Source organism: Chelmon rostratus, chromosome 7 (genome assembly GCF_017976325.1).
Source record: "Chelmon rostratus isolate fCheRos1 chromosome 7, fCheRos1.pri, whole genome shotgun sequence".
NCBI lineage: Eukaryota > Metazoa > Chordata > Actinopteri > Chaetodontiformes > Chaetodontidae > Chelmon > Chelmon rostratus.
In genome coordinates this window covers 24,967,396-24,989,240 of record NC_055664.1, presented here as the reverse complement: position 1 = coordinate 24,989,240, position 21,845 = coordinate 24,967,396, and the positions used below count along the sequence as shown (strand labels likewise).

General features: G+C 43.9%; 1 protein-coding gene across 1 annotated transcript in view; it reads right to left on the bottom strand.

Annotated features, from left to right (window-relative positions):
• Positions 1-21,845, bottom strand: part of aplp2 (amyloid beta (A4) precursor-like protein 2) — a 51,961-nt gene that overhangs the window by 17,387 nt on the left and 12,729 nt on the right. The window contains exons 2-6 of the mRNA XM_041939999.1: positions 9,224-9,397; positions 7,619-7,748; positions 2,381-2,493; positions 502-713; positions 52-251 (exon numbers count right to left, since the gene is read on the bottom strand). Coding sequence (XP_041795933.1) covers positions 52-251; positions 502-713; positions 2,381-2,493; positions 7,619-7,748; positions 9,224-9,397 — 829 coding nt within the window. The remainder of the gene's footprint in view (positions 1-51; positions 252-501; positions 714-2,380; positions 2,494-7,618; positions 7,749-9,223; positions 9,398-21,845) is intronic.

Sequence of the window (21,845 nt, the reverse complement as noted above, 5' to 3'; positions counted from 1 at the left end):
AGAGAGAGGAGGAGGAAGGTTTATTACAATTTAAAACAACTCATTACAAACCTTTCACCTCCTGCAGAGTCTTGTCCTCATCTTGGCTCTCTGACATTTTGCTGCTCTCTTTCTTCTCATCCTCATCCTCCTTATCTGCCTCCTCGTCCTCATAGACGTAGTGGTACTCCTCCTCATCTTCGTCCTCCTCGTCTTCGTCCTCGTCCACCGGCTCCTCCTTTTGTGTGGGCTGCTCATCAGCTGGTGTCTCGCTGAGGGCGGAGGAGGCGGAGGTGATTGAGTGAAGGGGTGGAAGCCAGGAAAGGGAGTCATTTATCAAGGCAGAGCAGCTGCCATAGGTCAATGTCACAACACTTTAATTCATCCAGATGGCCAGTAATATCTGCCCTTCGCAAGGGAGCGGATATTACACTCGCAGTATTTCAAAGACATGCCACGATCATGAACACAAGCACACACTGCCGCAGACTTTACACCCTCCCCCACTTCACAAGAGCTCACCTGTCCTCCTCCTCAACCAGGTCGGTCTCGTCAATGTCCTCATCCTCTACCTCCTCCTCTTCGTCGTCCTCCTGGGAGGGCAGGGAAGGTGGAGCGGATTCCCCGGTGCGAGAGGAGGGGCAGCACACGTACTCGGTGCCGTGGAACTTGTCGATGCCACAGGGCAGCAGCATCCCGTAGCTGTGCAGCACCATGGAGCTCTTGGCACAGGCCTGACAGAGTAGAAGAAGTAAGCGACTGATGTTATTGGCTGAAAATGGCACGGGACTCCAGACTGATGGAGCTGCAGAGATTTTTAGGACTCTCGCTACTTTAAAGTGTCAAATTTAAAATTAAGGCGACATTTGTTTAACCTTTATTCATAAAGGGGAAGCTAACGGACTCAACAATGATGCCCATGCCGGAGGAGGTGCATATGTGTCATGGTGGAAGGAAACATGCTGCAGTAAGGCTCTTGGTTTTTGTTTTTATAGCTTTAAGACCAAAAATACCTCCGTTTTTTTTTTTAAAGGGAGGGAATCCATTTAATCCATTTTCTGCTGCCGGAAAACACTAATCAGCACAGTTAACAGTAAATGATGTCCTCTCCTCCTTTGAAGCAATTAAAAGACAACACATGGTTTAACTGCAGAATGTTATTTTTAAAGTAAAAATTTTCACCTCCTATTAGTTTTGATCATTTTATCCAATTGCCATCGATTTCTTGAATAGTTGTGATAAAATTATGAATTGTAAATATTCAAAATCATTTCTAAAAAATCAGATGAGTGCACAAAGTAGAGTTCCGATCTTTTTTACAGGCTCACAGTCATGATGGCAGCAATGATTTATTAATCTTATATCATGTCTAACTTTAGTGGATCATAACATATCAGGAAAGGAATTCATCTGCAGACGCTCCGCCTCAAGATGAGACAAATTCTTCTGTGGTTGTCAGTTTTATATACAGCTTTTATATACTAGCCACCTAGCCTCAGAGATCCACCTACAGAATACAGAGGCACCGGTGTTAGAGCTAGTTCTCCCGTCGCATACCGACCAAAATGATTAATGGGCCATACTTCCAAAAAGTCATGCAGTCCTTTAACTGAAGGGCGATTTTTCAACAACGCTGTGCTTCATATAGCAGCTCGGAGGTACCGCGCACAACTTCAGTCTAACTGATGGCTGCTGAGAAAGTCCACTGGAGCAGTCGAGGATTAGCTGCCCTGCTTAACAACATTTCGGTGGCAGTTGGTGAGGGAGCTGAGATTGTTGTTGAATCATTTTTCTTACCCAGATTTTCCCACTGGTAAGATTTATTACTGCTTGGCTGTAACAAATTTGTTATCGAGTGTAGGTCGCTTGTGCCTCTGGATGTCACGCTATCTGCAGACTGCAAGGCTGCAGATGACACTTGGGTTCAGGCATTTGTAATACGTGTCAGGGAGGAGTGAGAGTCAGGAAGCACGAGGCCGGGAGAGACAAGAGCAGACGGCTGATAGGCTCGGCGAGCCGCTGCTCGTACTGTCATGGTCAGAGTGGCCCCCGAGGGCCGGCTCTGGAGCTGCCCAAGGGGGATTAGCTGTATTACAGCCACAACACTAATCTGATTAGGAGCTGAAATGTGAGGGCTCCCAGTCAGCCTGTGATCAGAAGGCCTCAGAGACTCACAGAGACAGGTGGAAAGGTATTAGGGAAGGAAGAGGAAAGATTGGAAAGTAATAAAAGTGTGACCAGTCTGACAGGGAGACGGTACTTAAAGTTAGTTTAGTTTAATTTCTAAAAGTTAAGCTGATGCTTAAGACTTCCTCTTCCCACAGGACTTTTCTTTACCACTGCTCTGCTATCTCTGAGATACAGCCTCCCACTGTTTCCTCTGAAGTAATTCCTTCCTTACCTCTTTGGCCACGCCGTGCCACTGCTGATGGCTGACGCACATGTCCATACGCTCTTTGTGGAAGAACTTGCACTTCTCTGGAACCAGAAGCACGTCACTCACGAACTCGCCCACTGTAACAGCAAATCACACGGACAAATATGCCTGTTAGTCATGCTACCAATCTGTCCAACCCCCCCCCCCCCCCTGCCTGGACACTGCAGGGTTAGAAACAATAAAGTGCCAACTGGGACTAAAAAAAGGAATGAAATATGAGTTGAGTAAAAAAAATGGCACAAATCAATAATTCATAGCTTCCTTCATAGGTCCTTTACATTTCATTACACTGGTATAACAGATAGGGCATTTGACTCTTGAACATCTGTCTGTGCACCTGAAGCTAAGAGGGATTCATCCGTCTTCTATAGCTGCATCTGTAATTCTGCAATCAAAATGGCATTAGGAAAATTTTTCACACTCTTTTAAAGTAGTCCAGACTCATCCTGTGAGTCATTTCTATCATTTACTTGATGAAATCAATTCAATTTGAAGAGATTTCATCCACAGAATGAGCTGACACAAAGCAGATCTATGGGAAATAAAAGACGTGACAGGCATCTTGTATGTTCCAATGAGTAGTTTCAGGTTGAAAACCATGTGCATGTAAACATATGGCGCAGGGGTCATAAGTAAGATTAAAAAGGACAGCGACCGCTGATAGGCTGGCAGTGTGACGAGGCACTCAGGTAGAAACGCTGCCATCAGAAACAGATGGAAAGCCAGGCGGAGAGAGGGAGGGATGAAGAGAAGGTTTAGGGCAAAGTCCAGATCAGAGTAGCTGAGGAATGGGCGGACTGAAAACACACAAATGAGGCTCTAGAGGTCTCACGACGAGGGCTGGGAGCTGTCCTATAACTGCTCATTTAGTGGCTTGCCACAACCTCGGCCTGAGGCAGAGCTCCTGGAGCACTTCACATGAGCCAGGCGGGCAGGCAGAGGGTGAAAAAGCAGTGTTTTGGAAAATGAGCGGGTAGGATAGGAAGAGGAGAGAGCTGGAAATAGCAGAGGGCTCAGCAGCTGCTTCTCATCTCCGCCCAGGAGGTACAGTAACACCCCCTCACAAAACCCCCCCTCGACCCTCCAGGCCGTCGCTCTCCAGCTTCTCTGCTTTGTGCCCACTACGGGTGGAAAGTAACTAAGCACATCTACGCAATTACTTAGATATAGTTTGAATAGAGTACATTTGGGTTTTGAACTACAACAAGAAATGTGAAAATGCCACTTTGGATTCTGTCATTGGTGTTCTTCTGACATTTTAAGGACTAAACACTCAGTTCATTCTTATATGACTGTAATTAATGTATATGAAGCTCCATCTCGACTAGCTGTAGCATTTAAATAGAACAGTCCAGTCCAAGAGGATATTATCATTTTACTTGACTTTACTTGATATTTTAGTGGATTTTGCTGCTGATACTTCTTTGTTGTAATTCTACATAGTACAATTTTTGAATGCCTGACTTACTTTCTACAAAAATCAGTGAAGCTGATGATGTAAAACATTAAATATATTGTCTTTGTGCTGTATTTAATTTGAACTTTTTTGGAAACAGGTTGTAATAGAGTAATTATACATTTTTGTATACTTTTGCTAAAGTAACAGGATCTAAAAATGGCAACCTGATTCATTCACTCGCACTCTTTCTTTTTTACATCTCTCTCCGTCTCGTTTTCTCACACGCTCACAGGTTGCGTTGGTTGTGTACTGGAGTGGGTTTTTTAAAGCGGACCCTGTATGCAGTCACACTGCAGTGGGTGATGGATGGTGGTGTTTGGAGAGCAGCTGTGCCTCGCAAGCACTCCTGCTCTGTGTGTGTCTCCCTGCGTGTAGCTGTGCAAAGTGTGTGTATGAGAGCATATACTCCTCTTTCTCAGTGACCTCCTCTCCATCTACTTTATTCATCCGCCTTTCCTTTAACCTTCCGTCTATCAGACACCCTCGCTAACACTCTGCAGCGCCCAGACTGGCCGCACTACAGGCGTCTAGAGAGTGTGAAGGTAAGAATACACCCGTGTACCAATGATACCTTCAGTACTGAGAGATGGTGAATTCAATTAAGCACCAAGATCTGCTTTTCGACAGCATGGCTATTGTGTTTCAAGGACTTTGCAAAGGAAGCCTGCTGTAATGGAATTTAGTGTAATCAGTGTGAGATCTGAAAATGCAAATAACCTATTCAGTGTACTTAATGATTCAATCTGTAATATATTTCACCAGAGTCATAAATAGAAAGCTAGTATTATGTGTTTCTCAGTTTGTAATCTTTCAAAATGTGAAGGATTTCTACCATTGACATTAAAAGATTTTCAGTACTATAAAATAGTAAAAATCTGAATAGCTTAGATGCAGTTGTTGCCTACTGTTAATTCTTGCCGCATATTTTCAGAATGATATCATGTCTGATTTTTAGGAGCGTGGCTAGCCTTTTATTTACGTTTGCTTCACAGATTGCGCCTTTAAAGTGCAAGAAATCGGTTTTGCCAACATGAAAGGATTACAATGTGATTACATGATGTAGCTGGAGGTCGCATGATGGAAAGAACATTTGCGTTTTACTCCTGGGTTCCACTTCCAGCAAGCATTTGTCATTTTAACTACAGGCAAAACCCACAGCTTAACCAATGCTGTATTACTTGCTTAAGCCCTGCCTCCCGCTAACCTTTCACATATGCTAAATATATGGTACAGTCACATGGTGTTTTTGTGAAGGAATGCAGTCATATTTTTGTTCACAGGCTCATTTCCAAACATGTCCGGAGGTAAAAGAGTCAAAGAGTCAGAGCTGTGGTGCTCAGAAACAAGCCTGAGTTTATATCCATTATCAACTCATTCACAATCATGAGACTGATGATGTCAGGAGTTGTCACTGAGTGCCCTGCCCTTGCCTAACTCAACAAGCTTAGTCAACCGGAAAGGAAAAGTACAGCCCTATGTGTTCCTAATTAAATTCCACTCATACAGCTATAAAACTTCCTGTTTCTGGAAAGTCCACGAGGTGAACAGTACAGTAACTCAAAGGTCAAGATCAGAGATAAGAACATGTCTCAAAATGCCTGAAGTAAATGTGATGTATTGTTGAAAACTACCAACGGCAATAGAAGTTAAATAAGTCCTATATAAATGGTAACAGACATTAAATGTAAATGTGCCATTTGGAAGACTCTTTTAAATCAGTGTTTTTCCTGAAAATGATTTCCTTGCATGCTTGCTGTTTTTCGGGAAGAAGCTGCGGCAGTCTGCATTGTCCCAGCGAGTCTCCCCCACAATTTAGCTCTTGTGTAGGAGACAGTCTGCCACGAACAACTAACCAACACCCCAGTTCCACATCTGCCACCGACTGTTCTCACCATTCCAGACATAATAATAAAAAAAAAGTCTCTAAAATAATCCTCTGCTGTTTGACAAAGACATCATGCTGCAGGGATTAGAGTGTCATGGAACAAAAATCACATTCATTTGCAGAGCCATTGTTTGGGGACAGGAAACACGGAGGGATTGTGGCTCTGTGACTGAGCCTTTGCATGGAGAGATGGGATACAGCATAACCCATCTCTCCCTCTGCACTGAGCTCCTTCCTTAGTGCTTGCATTATTCATATAAACCTATTAACTTGACATGGGTGCTGGTCTGACCTTTTTAATCATATCCTTCAAGCTATAGCCTACCTACTTTGGTCTCTTTCATTTCTTTTTGATTCTACTATAATTAATGTACACAAAAGCAGTCTTCATTGCACTTCATATGACAGAGAGGCCTGACAAATAATGCACTGTGGAGGTGAGGCGGCAGACGCTTGCCGTGTCTCCTAGCATATGATCAGAGCCCTCCAATTAAGCCCCTAACATGCTCCATTACATAATTAAGCAGAAACCCTCTCAATAGCCTCCCTCTCGCCAACACCTTATGTTTATCTCTCCTTCTCCATCTGTCTCCTCTGTTCTCTCAGTTGAAACTCCTCATTTACAAAGCCAGCAGGGCAGCAGAGAGGGCCTTCGTAATTTGATGGGGCACAAGTGCCCAGGCCTTTAACAAGGATGACAAAAACTGTTCAAAAACAAGCAATAAAGCTATTTCATTATTTCAGGGGAGGTAATGGGATTCTTTTAATTACATAGCAGTAAAGGCACTGTTGGACGCAACAGCCGGCCATAGTGAAGACAAGAGGACAGAGGCTGATCGGGTGTGGCAGGTAGTTCAAAGGAAACAGCTTCAGGATTTAAGATGAACACAAACCGGGGGACCCAGTCTGCATGTGAACCTCTCTGATCTGTATTCCTGTCTCAGCCACCGAGTGGCCACTCCAGTTGTGGTGTTTGCTGTCCCATGAATTTCCCAAACGCCTCCTCTTTGCATTTGCCAAAAATGCTCTTGAATGGTAGCCCATTTCACAGTCCAGTGGAATTGCTAATAGCTTTTTCATCCCGGAAAGCAGCACAACTCAATCACCAAGAGGCTTTTGGACAGAGGAAGGGTGCCGGGAAGTGTTTGCAGCATAGAGGAAGCTGTTTTTTCCTTCCTGACATCGCTTTTTAAGTACAGAGAGGAACCTTGTTTCAGAACTCTATTTCTCTGTTATTACAGTCCTCAGAGGCAGCATGAGTGTGCTGTGTTTTTGTAAGTTAGGGAGCACAGAGACATGTGGCCTGCAAAGTCTGAGGCTCTATTTGACATTTAATAAACCAGAATACAGCCATGTTGCCACTGCTGATTACAGTGATGCTGCAGGAGACAGAGGCGGGAGAGAGGTGTGTATGGATGGCACACGCGAATGGAGAAATGCGGAGTAATAAAGCCGGTCCTCACAGACCTCCCTCTCGCTGACCCTGTGTGTCTGTGTGAGTTTATGGCCACAGTCTGAGGGGGGAAATATGATTGTGCTTTATTGCTCAACAAGCCTCCCCAGCAATAATAGCTTTCCCATCTGTTCTGAGAGACATTAGCTCCCATCCAGTGTGGATTTGCTCAATCTGCAGCTCAAGGCCAGGATTAGTCAACTGAAGCAGACTCCAATATTGTCCTATGTCACCTCTGCCTATGGCTGAGATGTATCACAATCTCTTCTTTCTCTACATTGAATGGAAGGCCAGTGTAGAAGAGGAGGTACAATGAAGACCACCTGATATGAAGGGCCACTCACTCACAGCCCTGTAAGTGGTTTCCTCCCAACCCTTGAACTCCTTATAAGTGTGCAAACTTACCTAAGCATTTGTAAGGCACCACAATGTGGGCATGCCCTTTGCACACCTTCTTCTCCTTCTTGCACCAGTTCTCAATGCGAATTGGCTGGTTGGCTTCCACCACATTTGTGATTTGGAGCTCGGGATACATCTATTGGAAGAGGAAGCAGAGAATGTACATTGAATAATGAGAGAAGTATTTTGTGTGTGTGTGTGCGCGAGAGGGGAGATGTGATAAGTGGAGCTTCAATGGGATCCTTTAGTCTACACTTTATATTCTCTAGATGCCATCTGCTCAGCCATGAAAGAGCATGCATTTTACACTTTCCACAAATGCCATCAAAATGTCATCAATAAATGTAACTGAAGCTTGTGGGGATGGCTGCTTGAGAATATTCAGCCCTGCTTTTTTTTCTTGGACAGCTGCATAATAAACCATGACAGTAATGCCAGCAGTCTCTTGGGCTAGGAGATACCGAGGGAAGTAAATAAGAGCGGGGATGTCCACGCCGTGGAAAAACATTCATTGCAGAGACAGTTACAGAAAATGACAGTCACAGGGTCTGCTAATTGTGCCACCCACTATACTGTAAATAGTGTCTGTGTCAAGAACAGCTCAATTGCCTCTTCAATTATATATCACAGTGAAATTAGACTTTTTCCACCTCACTAGCTGGATATAACCTATGTATTCTCACCTCATAGACCTGTTATAATTTCCACATATTTGCTTTTTCATCTCGTAGCATTATATAATTACATTAATTTTAAATCCTAGAAAGGGAGCGATAATTGAAATTATCATCTTCCATCCGGCATGAAAGCTACTTAGCTGAACTAAAATGTCCTCAACAAACCTGGTATAATCTTTGCTTCACACACTAAAGCAGCACAGAGTGATGCCGAATTTGAGCTATGATTTATAAGTATTGATTTAGCAGTGAACTGACTTTGCTCATTCAATTTCTTCCCAAGTTTGAGAGCACTTTCACACCCCTCCATTAAATCAAAAAGTTAGCTTAGCTTAGCACAATAACTTGCATGAATATGATCCATGTGACGACGTAAATGATAAAAGTGCTGTGATGCTAGCAAGGCTGCATTTCTAACCTGAATCCTTTGTTTATTCGAATAAAATTCAAATTGGCTGTTTTTCTTTAGAAGGTATTGTTAATGATTAATTAAAATGACAGAAAAAGCTTGAGAACCAATGATTTAATCCATAGCTTCATGTTTACCTTACAGACAAGGGTTCGATCTTCTTAGAATAGTGAATTAGCCTATATTTCTATTCTTTTAAGTGCATTCTCAGTAAATTAGACTGAAACACTTCCTGTGTGATGCTCTGGATTCAATAGGCTTTATTACCATGCTTAGATTAACTGGAGCAATGAGACTGAAGAGCAGCACCCAGAGAGCAAATCCAGCCATAGCAACTGTGCCAAAATTCAAATCTACTGGATAGCAGTACCTCAGTACATGGATGAGCACCAGTGGGTGTCCCTGTGATGACCACCCACTTTATCTATGTGTCCTTATCCAATAGACTTTGGTGCATGAATTTCATCACGTCTATGAGAGTGACCAGGAGGAGATTGGGAATGTGTCTGTGTCACAGTGGCTCACCTCCTGGCAGTACTGCAGCACGCCCTCTTTGGTTCCTACGCAGCTCTTGGTTCCGGATGGGTCGGGCTCCCAGCGGCCGGTCTGAATGTTGACATGCATGTTGAGCTTTCCGCAAAACATGGCCACCTGTGGCTCGGCCACAGCAAACCCTGTGCCTGCATTGGCTGCAAGTGCCTGTAGAAAGAAAGAGAGAAAGAGAAATGGGGTTTAATGCAATCAATCATTATACATCCCATAAAAGCTAGGAGTATTGTGGCTGACAGACTTGAGACACTGTCTGCCCCGCTCACATTTTTCATAAACTTCCTTATGAGCCTGACACAGGAGCCTGCTGTGAAGTCTGAACACATAAAGCAGATTCAGCTCATGTACTGCGACGGATAACTGTAGTAGATGTAATGAAGTAACATCAGAACTGCCTGTCAACGCTTGGCTGCTACTGCGCCTCAATGCTGCAGTGCTGAGAGAGCAGAGGGGCTCAGAGAGGAGACAAATTAAACGCACCTCGGCAATGTTTGGCTAAGTTGATGGTTAAATGAGTAGGGGTTTGATTGGATTTGTGCACGAGGTTTTTTGCTCTGATGCCCACTGAATGACTGCACACAGAGAGCGGGAGAGAAGAAAAAACTGCAGTCCATCATGCCTCATGAAACAGGACATTCCTGGTCGAGGGCAGAGCTCTGCTCGTCTGGGCCTCCTGGGACCAAAATCTTTCCACAAAGGATGGATCATTTACTCTTCAAGGTAAACACTGATGGTTCCTGATCCACCATCAAACAGCAACATATATGGTGTAATGGTGATGCGTGTTCCAAGATACAATTTTTTTTAATACTTCTGTAATTTCCCAAAACTCCCATCTTTGTTTACCTCCCAAACCTCTAAACATGAGAGGAAATCTGCCATCTTTCCTCCCTGTTGTCCTTCCTGTCATCTTTCGCTGAACCCTGCAGTTATGTCTTCAGCAAGCAGGAACGCCCAGTCTGCCTGTCCTTCACTTAAAGCAACTTTATACCACTCACTATAGACAATGGACACCAACTGTCCAAATCTGCCGTGTAATCAGCTTCCACGCGATCGCCTTTCAGATGACAAAGTGTAGTGCTAGCATGAGTCAACTCATCAGCTCCTCACGGCCTGCTAACACTCGCCTGATGCTAGGCGGAAACTCTAATGAATCAGCGAGGCGATGTAGCTCTGCATGCCAAACTAGCCCAAAACACACACCAGGGAGCCTCCAGACAGGAAGTGGAATGGAACTGATCTCCTCTTGATTGTCATAATGCCATCAGGCTGAGTAAACAGGCTTCAGCCCCAGAGAGAGATCAAGGGAACGAGCGAGGACAGTTGGACTCAAATGTCTGACTGTTTGCTGGGTCCTCAGCCTTGAGGAGATGCATGCAGAGGTGTCCTCTGCAACGCAAAGCCAAGGAGAAAACAGCTGAGGAGGGCGACTTGAGTTATCAGCGTGTTAGACAAAGCTCTCCGTCTAATTCTGCGCAGGCTCCCGGGCTGATAATAGGCGCAGAACAGAGTAGAGCGAGGACAAAACAAGTGCTGTGTAATCAGCAGTTGGCTGTAGCGTGTGATGTGCCGCAGAGCCAGCCAGAGCTGAGTCTGCACACAAACAGCCACACACACATGAGCACATTCAGTCGCACAAGAACACTGGTGCCCACGCAAGCACGCAGTCAGAAAAACACACAAAAACCATGCACACAGCCACACAGGCACATGTTCATTCACAAGCACACAAACAACACACAGTGGACTGTCTTGATTTGGTCCTGGAGGCACAACAGCCTCAGATTCAACCTCATTTCCCCTCGTCCCTCCATCTCCAAATCTTTGTCCTGCTCCACTCCTCCCTATCTGCGCCACCACAGGCTTGTTTGCTCTCCTCCTTCTTATTCCTCCCTCTCATTCCTTTGTGAGATCGGCTCGGGGTGTTTGAGAAGCAGAGAGTGGGGAGGAAATGAGGGACGCAGAGAAGCATGTTAGGGAGGAAGACAAGGGAGGCAGTGATGGCCTGACCACTACTAGACTCTGCGGCTGTGTTGGGGCCCTCTCAACACCCCTTTGCCTCCACTTAAGTGATAAAGTATTTGTGTGTCTTTGATTCTTCAACAATGGCAGTGGAGGTGGTTTATGCCACGGCCTTAAATCACACAATCACATGCCTGTTTAGGACTGAAGAAAAGAGCTGCTCTTGGCTAGACTTGCACAAAGAGAAGTGCCACGGGGGGCAGCAGAGAGCACGAGGAGCGACACACAGACAGAAGGGGCTTGAGGGGGGACAGCAGGGCAGAAGAAGAGATCTGTCTTGTCTGTGGCTCCTGTCTTATCACCAGCAACACCTGAACCAGAAGGATGACTGGCCTCGGGAAGACAGACCGGACAAGGCAGCCCGGCTAACTGTGACATCCTTGAACACAAACACACAGCGTGTTCAGAGTTTTGGTCTGAAACTGGTCGTGACTCAATCTTGGTCAGCCGTGACTCAGAAAGGCATTTCGAGACCAGTAAAGCACACAGCTGGAGTGTCATTGTCACAATTTTTTACATCACCCAACACCAATTTGTTCCATTGGCCGCCGAAGGCCAGGCGATGGATGGAATCGGAAGAAGAAAAATGAGAGGACAAATTAGACTCAGAGGGGAGCTGGCTACAGGCCACAGTTAGCTGTGGATCAGCGTTCTGGTCTTGTTTTTCTTTTCGCCGTGATTTGATGTAACTGAACTCCTCCTTAAAAGGTCACATGAAATAACTTTGACAGTAATTTGCTTCCGCGGTTTGTTGTGCTTCCACATGAAACAGAGGTTCAGGGCATGGCTTCATGCCAAGAGTGACTTCATTTCAAAGCTCGAAAAAGGTGAGTTCTCATGCAGAAAGCTGCTGATGATATTGATGATCCTGGTGCAAACGAACACCCAGATACGCACTTTAATGATGAAATGATGAATGCTAGGGCTGTTTCACCTGAGGGTTTTCTATGACGTGAAGGCTTGACTGGATCACCCCAAGAACTGTAATCACATTTTACGAACTGGGATTAAAAAGATGAGTCATCAAGAAGATTTTGACTGAAGAAAAAAAGGAATGTGGATATAAAATATACAAAAATACTTCCAGAGACATGGGGAAACAAGGTGTTTTTTACTATTTCCCCCTCTACTGTATTGCACTAAAATATCTAAAGCATCAGCAGATAGGTTTACCTGGTTTCTCTTGATTCTGACAGCTGGAGATATGATATGGATTTGGTCTTGAATGCAGATACAAAAACACAGCTGCAAGAAAAATATGCTGCCACACCTAACAAGCGTAAGTCATCAAGCATCCATCTCATTACTGACTCATCGTGAGATGTTATATCATGTGTAAGTGTGAACACCTGCTGCTATGTGGAGGCTTATCAAGCCAGAGGGAGAGACAAAAGACGGAGAGAGGGAGTGGAGGTTGGGAGAGGCGTTGAGAGAAAAAAGCTCAGGCAAATAGGGTAAATAGGCAACGGCAGCAGGGAACGCGTGCCGATTGGCTTATGTCCCGGCTTGACATATTATTCTCAAATGAACACAGACTGTAATGCAATAAAGAACGGCGTGAGGCAGCCTGAATGCAGGAGAGACAGGCCTGCCACCACAGACGCTTGTCAAAAGCTGTGTGGGCTGAGGATCATTTAGCTCGTTTTCACTCTTTACAGCAAACACACACTAGTCTGTCGCTGCTTTCCCAGTCTGCCTCCAGCACACAAACACGTTTTATTAGCCTGCTCTGTGTTCCGAGCCAAGTTTCACATAAAACAGGCTGAGACATGACGGTGAAATAATGCATGGAACAACATGCACACACACACAAACACACACAAACACGCTAGCACACAAACTTCTTTTTATCGTCATAACTGATAAATATACCTTATGAGTCTGGATTTCTAATAAGCAACCCAAACGCGCACACATTAGTGGTAAATCTGTCTTATTTTCTAGTGGAAAACATTATCCGGTCACACTTAAAGCAGAAGACTTATGCTGCTTTGAGTTACGGCTCATTTACTGTTTCCACCGTTAATCATTTTGTGACATATACAGAACATGCTGCATATATTCAACTTGTTTTTCCTTGTTGCAATACAACCTTCACATTGTCACCCCTATCTTAAAAATAATTAGAGATATACACATGTGAGAGGAAGGTTTAATTGTTTTGCAGGATTATTTCTCAGTGACTTTCATTTCTCCCTGTGGGTGATTGACAGGAAGCACAGTGTAAATGAGCACATTCATATGAAAACCTTGAATGTCGTTGCAATGAAACGACGATAAATCAGAGAAACTCTGACAAAAACAAATTAAGTCTTTACTTTTACTGTGATAGATTATTTTGGTCAGGAAACTCTCGAGTCTGTGGATGCAGTTTTTTTTGTGCTGTACAAGAACAAGACAGAAAGTAGTCTATTCTAAATGATCTGAAGGAGAGGAAATGAAGCCTGATATCATCACCAGTGCTGACTGTGTTCACACACCAGCAGGAATGATAGAAAAAGGAAAGTTTAACTAAGACTGCTGGCACAAATTTACAAACAGGTAGTATTCCTTAATGAGGTTTGAGAAAACCCTCCCGGGGCCGGTACGGGTCAGTTATTACATGACCCACCCCACAGCATCTGGGCATGATGACAGAAGCTAATCCAATCTGTGTGTGTTTGTGTGTGTACAAGTGTGTGGTCTCAGGTCAACCACTCAGAGCAGCATGATCAGCAGCGTGTGAGCTCAGGACACACACCAAGACGATAGTGGGAAAAGGGAAATAAATTAATGAGCGTGAATAAAACCCTGGAGTTTGAGCCTTTGTGACGATCCTCCAATACAAACACGGAGACCGCAGCTCTGAAATAGCCAAAACAAACCTATTCCACTGTGAGCAGACAGTCTAATGAACAGGTTAGCTTGGCTGACATTTCTGACAAACATAATTTCTGCAAATTGCCTGTTGCATACGAAAACAGCTCCACAGTCAACTGGTCTATAAACTTTCTTGGCCTGACTGAGCGGTGGCAACTAGTCTAATTTTGGCAGAAGTATGGTGAAGCCATCGTCACAGTCTAGCCCTTATAAAAGCAGATCCAGAATGAGGCACCGGTCAGGACACGTGGGTTCCCAGAATGCTTAGTGTCCATGTGACTCTAGAGAAATGCCTGGCATCGTTAATCCACCTAATCCTTCCCTGTGGTGGCTTAATACTTAAACAAGATAGGCAGTGGTGGTGATAAGGCCACACACACACACACACACACACATACAGGAAATGATCTATGTACAATATATAAGGACATAAAATCGTTATTAATTTCCATTTCTTATTGCTTAGAATAAAAAGTATTGCCGTGTATGAGGCTGCAATTGCTGTGTTGTGCTAATATGTGGACGGGAGCAATTACAGCATTTTTATTAGCTTCTATTATAGCTTTGATAACAGCTTCCAGTGTTGCATGTGTTTGTTTATTGTGTCTTGTGTTTCTTGCTTCTGTAATGAATGAATTTCCCTGTGGGACAGCTGCAAAATGCACAACATTCAGTAACTAATTTAATGGCCATAACACAAAATAAGACCGATATGTATGCTGAGGTTTGAGTCACTGATGAATGAACACTTTGATCACATCGATCAATGCCATGTGCTCAGATTTTTTGGCTGTTTAAAGGCATCAATACACCTCTGGAATACTTCTTGATGTTTCCAAGTGTTTAAAAATGACATATCATGAAAGGAGACATTTTCATACACCTTAATTACATCACTACTGTGAATGCATGGTAGTGCAGAACGATGTGGGGCTAAAAGTTAATAAAATGCTGCATCGATTACAATGTCACCTGTTACATGGAAGCTGCTGTGCTGTCACTGGAAAGAAATTAGTTGTTTCTTGCATCCATGCTGTTACTTTCCAAACACAGCACTGCATTTGTTCGCTTTGTGACCACCGTGGCACAGCTTTGAATATCTAAAACAGACAAAGATTTGTCCATGCAGGAGTGATTTGCACTACTAATGAGCAATCAAGCCCTAATCAAGTTTTGCTTATTCAGATTATGATGTTAATGTAAGAGGACCTGGTTAAGATGTTTACATGTTAGCGCTGGGTGAGAATCACAATACAAAATATAAAGTGGCAGGATGGCGGCTGGTACTGTGAGAGGTAATTTATACACAAGTAAAGTTTGAGAGTAGGAACACGCCATCCAAGCAGATATGACGACCTGTGGCTGAATCAAATTAATTTTTCTCTGATAGAACACTAACACTAACAAGCATTATTTTCATCACTAATTAATCTCCTGATTTTCGTCTTGATTAACCAATGAATTGTTTAGTCCACAGATTGTCAAAAACATCTTCAAATGTCTTGTTTTGTCCAAAATTTGATTTCAAGAGAGAAAATATTAAGTGAATCCTCTCGTTTAGAAGCTGGATCCAGTATATCACCAAGTATATCTGCCTAATCGCTCTCTGTTCATACTCTCTATGATCGATAGAAATAAGCTTACTTATAATGTGACTGAGAATTCTGTCTATTATAGGCCATCATAGATACTGCTCAGTGATGGAGCTCAATTTAAGTCCTAAAATCATTTTTAACCCTTTAACTATCAATATCAACGCATACACACACAAACACACACACATGCCAAATGAGGTTGTGTGACATTGGTGTGAAGCCCGTGGGAAGGCCGGGGCCTGATCCACATCACTACAAAAGCAGTTCACCAGGAACAGAAAACACATAAGTGAGGGGAGGCCATTCAGCAACAGAGGGACAGTGACATTTTCCTACTGACCAAACACCTCCGCCACCTCCCACCCTCAAAAGGGCAGACAGTAAAAACTGAATAATAAAAAGGAAATAGGTGTTATGTTCATAGACTGTGAATCAAAAGGGCAACCCCTCACTGCAATGCAAATGAGCTCCTCTGTCTGAATGAAATGCCCTTTTGTCTTCCCCATTTGAAGTGTCCCAAGGCTACTCTGGAATTGCCCTATGAGTCACCGCTCCAAACCCACAGTGCGAAAAACGCTCCCACAGTTTGGGGAACAGTAGAGTTCAGTCAGTTCCACTTTCCCTCCAAAGGCAACAACCTAAAGCGGCGAAATTTACAGCTTCATGTCAACTCTGAGAGGGATTCTTCTTCCTCTTGAAGAGAGACGTCACTCACTTTCCACTCTCTCTTTGAAAATCAGTTTCGGTCTCTGAGAAGTGAAAATTCTAGGGGAATGTGCATAAGTGTAAAAAAAAAAAAAAAAGCAATTTATCCAAATAATCTTCACTTTGTTCTCATATCAAACGGTTTCAAGTTGAGCTAAAACAATTTACTAAATGCATTCGAGGAAAGCAGGAAATGAGTTTGTAAGCTTGTGAGTGTGCCCGGTGTTTGAGGGGAGATGCTCCACAAAAAGCTGAACATTATGTTTCTGTTCACTAGTGGTCACCTCCGCTCGCCTCATTAACCTCCCATCATTCACCGGGCAGGAGAGGAAGGTCTGCTGTTCCTTTTGCCCCGATCTGTCACAGGGGAGCGGAAAAACACCACACACCCAACGCCCACTGCAGAAGACAATGACACGGCCAGGACGCGCCGGTACCAGCCCCAGTTCAGACGGTAAACCCATTTGTAATCCTTTCCGCTCAACCTGTGCTTGATTGAACATGCCTTTGTTAATGAGACTGTATGGAGCGGTTCCAGGGTGCCAAACACTGGAAATACCATTGAGGCAACCATGTCCAATATTTCCTTTCATGTCTCAAGCCAAATGAAAAATATTCAGAAAGGGAAAGGAGTTGATTGAGTCGGAGAGTTCAAAGTGATGAAGGATCTGTGGGAGACTCAATAAGGAAATTTTTACCTCTTTGACTCCTGTGACCGGTGGTGTGCTGTTAGATTAGCCTGCTGCCTTTTCACTTACTCGTTCTAAGTTTGGTAGAATTTGTGTTTCAGTTCAAGCACATTTGTTTTGTTTATTTGACCATCTAGCTTTCCTGAGCAGACCTGCTTAGCCTTAAAGACATTAAACTGAGTGGGGCTTAATGAGTTTAATGTGCTACTTGTTGTTGTTTGTGTTGTAGCCACTACTACTACTAACTACTACAACTACTACTAGTACTATGACAAATTAATTAAAATTGATTGATTAAAATAATAATGCATTGAGGTTAAAACTCCAATATTAACATATAAACACACGAGGATAAAACACAAATGAAGGAATATGATTAAAATGGCAAAATGGACTCGGGTTGTGTATTAACTGCAAAGTCAATTGCATCCAGTTTTGTGGTAATTATTTACTGGTGTTAATATTCTACATGTTCCACCATGAGATGCACCTGACTTACAGTTTCCAAGGTGAGCTATGATTGAGCTGCAACTTGATCTCACTGAGCGTCGCCAAAACATCGCCCCGCTCAGTGAAGGGAGATGAACAGAAGCGAGACGTGTTCGTAATTAAGCTCTGGGTAGAAGATGTGTAGCAGCTCGCTGGTTGCAGGGTAACAGTTGTGGTGATTGAGTGGCACAGATCTGCCTGTGTGTCACGGGGAGATAACATGGCCTCTCTCCAGCTTACAGCGAACAGACGTGAATGACGACTTGTTCAAATGGCCCATCACTATGGAAACCCTCTACAAAAGCATCCCAGCTATTCACACAGAGAAACATTGAGGCTGCAGAAGAAAAAGTGGCAGAGGGAAAAAGAGAGAGACAGAGAGGAGGGAAAAGGCGAGGGAAAGAGAGAGAAACAGATTGAAGAAGTGGAGCAAGAGGAGGGAGCAGAAAGGAGGGAGATAGATAATCAGAAGCTCACAGCGACAGAGCGGGAAGACAGGATGGAGAAAAAGAGGAGGGGGGATTCGAGAAACAACAAAAATAATGGAGGAAGAGGGAATGAGGCCACAGTTGTGAGAGACTGGCATATGAGACAATGTGGCATAGAGGGAGAAAAGATGGGAGGCGTAGTGACGAAGGCTGTGTGAGCGGCACGGAGGACGACGCTCACAATAACAGCTGCTCTGGCCTGTTCGGTGCATTCAGCAACACCGCGTCCTTGTATGCAAACAAGAAACTGACCCTCAGCTCCATAGGCTCGCACATACCCCCCCCCGACACACACAAACACATAGCAGACATACAGTACACAAGGCTCTGTCCCCTCCTGAACAAAAACACTGTGCCCATTGCCATGGCAGTGTGCATCAGCCTGCTCAGAAATGTCGCTCCCAACGACGAGCAGACACTGCGCCAACTGCCGCTGGTTTCTTTTGAAATATTTACCAGACAGTGAGGCGCAGCTTGAGCTCTGGGAGGCATCATGATCAGAAAAATGAAACTAACCAGTGGTAGACTTTTTAGAATGACGTACAGCAGCAAATTCCAGGTGAGTCAGGGTGAAAGTCGGTGTGCAACCAGGCTCACGGTGTGGCAACTGATGTTTGGGAAGGTCCATAGTTTAACTGATAACAAATTTGTGTTTTCAAATTCTTATAAAGGAATAAATATCCTTTTGCTACAACCAGATCCTATTCTTCATTAAACTAAACTCAAGAATAAAAAATTCTTATTGAGATGGCGATCAATAGTCTGGTCTTAGCTGGAACACCGTGAATGAACGCTGCCATTCTCTTGCGTTATTCAACTGGACGGATAAAAACAAAGTCAATGAAACCACATGAGCGCCGGATTAGATCTATAGACATTCACTTGAGTTGAAAATGTCTTTGATTGTCATGATTGCACATGAGCACAACTGAGATGATCGAGATGAAGTGAAATTGGAGTTTCTGGTAACGTCTGTAAGGTCAGCCAGGGCATCGCGGCTTTTTGTGGCCAGAAGCAGCCGAGTGCAAAACCACTTCAGCCGCCAAAGTGAGACAAAATTGAAATTCACATATCTGAATGCAGCCTGCTTTTGGTAGGGCTGAATGAAACTGGTCCAACTTTCAAAAAAGCTGCTTCATGTCGACTTTTCCGTAAACCTTGTTTAGAAGCCAGTTGTTACTTGGGAATAAACTTCACCATTCCAGATTTACACAAAGCTTCCAGAGATGTCCGAGTCAAGCAGCAGGGGCCACCACACATTTTCGGTCAAAGTATGAAGATTCATCTGTCTTCCAGAAGCACCTCATGTCACCCTCTCACCGCTCAATCATATCCTCTCTTTCTAATCTGTCGTCCCTGCTTGCTATAAATTGCTCTCATACAAAAAAGAAACCTTTGACATCTCTCCTCAGCTCACATTTTCTTTTTTCTTTCCCATTCACGTCTCGCTTGAAGGATCATTTTGTTATCACGAGAATATTGTGGGGGCGCCATCGTTCTCACCCCTGCACTCCTTATTGTAGGCTGTGTGTAATTGTTGTGATCGTGTAATTATCCTATGAGTTCATTTCAAGAGTGTCAACTAAAAGCCTGGCCTGTAAATGTAAATGTGGAGAAGTTGAGAGATACTAGGCCAAGAGAAGAGAAAAAAACAGCGTTAATTAGAGCAAAGCACTCTTTTTCTTTCTGTGGCACATTGCCTTTTCACTGGGGAGAAGGTGTGTCTGGGCTATTTATAAGCGGCTCCAGTTGGTGGGCCAGTGGGGTCTTGTCTTGCAGGCCTGCCCTCACCAACACAGTTTGTTCAGAGAGAGAGGAATAAACACTCAAAAACATGAGGCTAACGCTACATGTTTTGGGTTAAGTGGTATCATCCTAATTAGAACCATATTTGATCTGAAGAGGTTTTGTAGGGGATTTTAATGCAAAACAGATCTAAAGCTATAGACTATACTCCATTGTCTTTAATGAAAAATTCTGTCACAAAAGTAATTAAAAAAGGTAAAAAGGGTCACATTCTTTTATTTTCAGTGTCAAATTAGGGATTCAAAGTGACTCTGATGTGCTGTCACAGCACACACACACTGCTAGTATCATGATGTTTTTGCCTGGTAAAATCTATGAAGCTATTTCATGTACCTAGTTTTTGGCCAAGAAATCTGAGCAATGTAAATGCATCATGTATTTGTTTCAAGTTGTGGTATTTTCTCTAATTTTATGTCATTCTGATGAGTGAAAAAAGTGCACATCAACTGTTCTACAACCATTGTTTTTTGACTGATGTAGTCATGAATGAAAACTCATGCGTAGGCCAGGATTGCTGCATCTTTTCACCTGCCAGTGATGAGCTTCAGCGGACCACAGGGGCTACGTTGATGAGGATACCTCTGAGACATAAAATGCAACCCAAGAAGTCCAGTTTAAGCAATAGATCCACAAGAAGTTTCATCAGATGCCAAAACACTGTGAGTTTATTATACAACAATTATTTTATCTTTTCTTGTAACAACTGCAAGGTAAAAAGAAAAACACGGCGTTCTTGTTATGAAGCGATCTACCAGGAATGTGCTCCGTCATGTATCTGACTGGCCACTGCAGCTCTTTCCCAGATGAAGTCCCATTCCAGCAAAAGTTGTGTCGGTTTCAACTTTTCAGCAAGATGATCGTGTGCTGTTCTGCATTGGTACCCCCGCTGCGCTCATGCTCTGGTCTCATGCAAGTCACTAAAGAGGCTGCGTTTCCTCATTCAGAGCTAAGGTCAGACAGCAAGACACGATCAGCTGCATTTGTTGGAATGCACAAACGAGGCAGAGATGCTGCTGCTGAAGAGGGAGCCGGGGAGCTTAGCTGACTAGGTTCAAGTGTGTTGACTGGTTCACAAACCACATGTTTCCTTGGTCACTGAAGGCCAATAGAAAGAAATAAACTGATTTCAGGGTTCTTGTTTTGCCTGCACTCTGAATGCATTACCAATGGATTAAAAGTAAAGTATTTATCTTTGCATAAAAGCGTTATGTTCCTGGAAGAGAGGTTTTACTGCTGGTGTTTTCAAAAAGAAACAAACAAAGAAGCGATGAACTCGTGCAAAGTGCAGCTCAGATATTTATAATGTAGATCCAACTGACCAAAAGGCAGCCATTCATGGGAAAAAACATCCACTGATAAGGATAGCTAAGCCACTCGCCGACGTCACAGGGCAAAGGTCCTCACTTCTCCCCAATTTAATCCCTTTCTCGTCCCTCACTTCACACAGTTCTTTCCCTCTGACACATTTTCTCAGCCAGCTCGTGTTGTCGATACTGTGTGTCATCTCTGCATCTTTGGCTCAGCTGTTCGGTCAGACACACAGAGCTGCTGTTCAGATGCCTGCTCCTGAACATGCCCGACAGCCAACATCAGGATGCCTGCTGCATCTTGTGTTTCATTATTCTATTATTCTGAGGGCGGGGAGCTTCCAGTGAAGTGAGGATTGCAGGGCAGAGCGGGAGGGGACCGAAGAGCCATTTTCCCCCACGGCCCCTCTTGACACAGATTTCAGGCTGCACGCATCTCCCTGGAATATTACTCCTGCCCATCCACCTCTCTAGCCCCATCACACACAGCTTGAGGGTCATCCACAACCATCGTAATATTGCATTTGGTTTTCCCTGCCTACCTGGCTAGATTAGGTAGGTACAGAGCAGATGGCTTTCTAGCTGGCTGAGGAGCAGGAGGCAGGGAGGACAGAGGATGAAGGGGAGAAGGAAGCAAG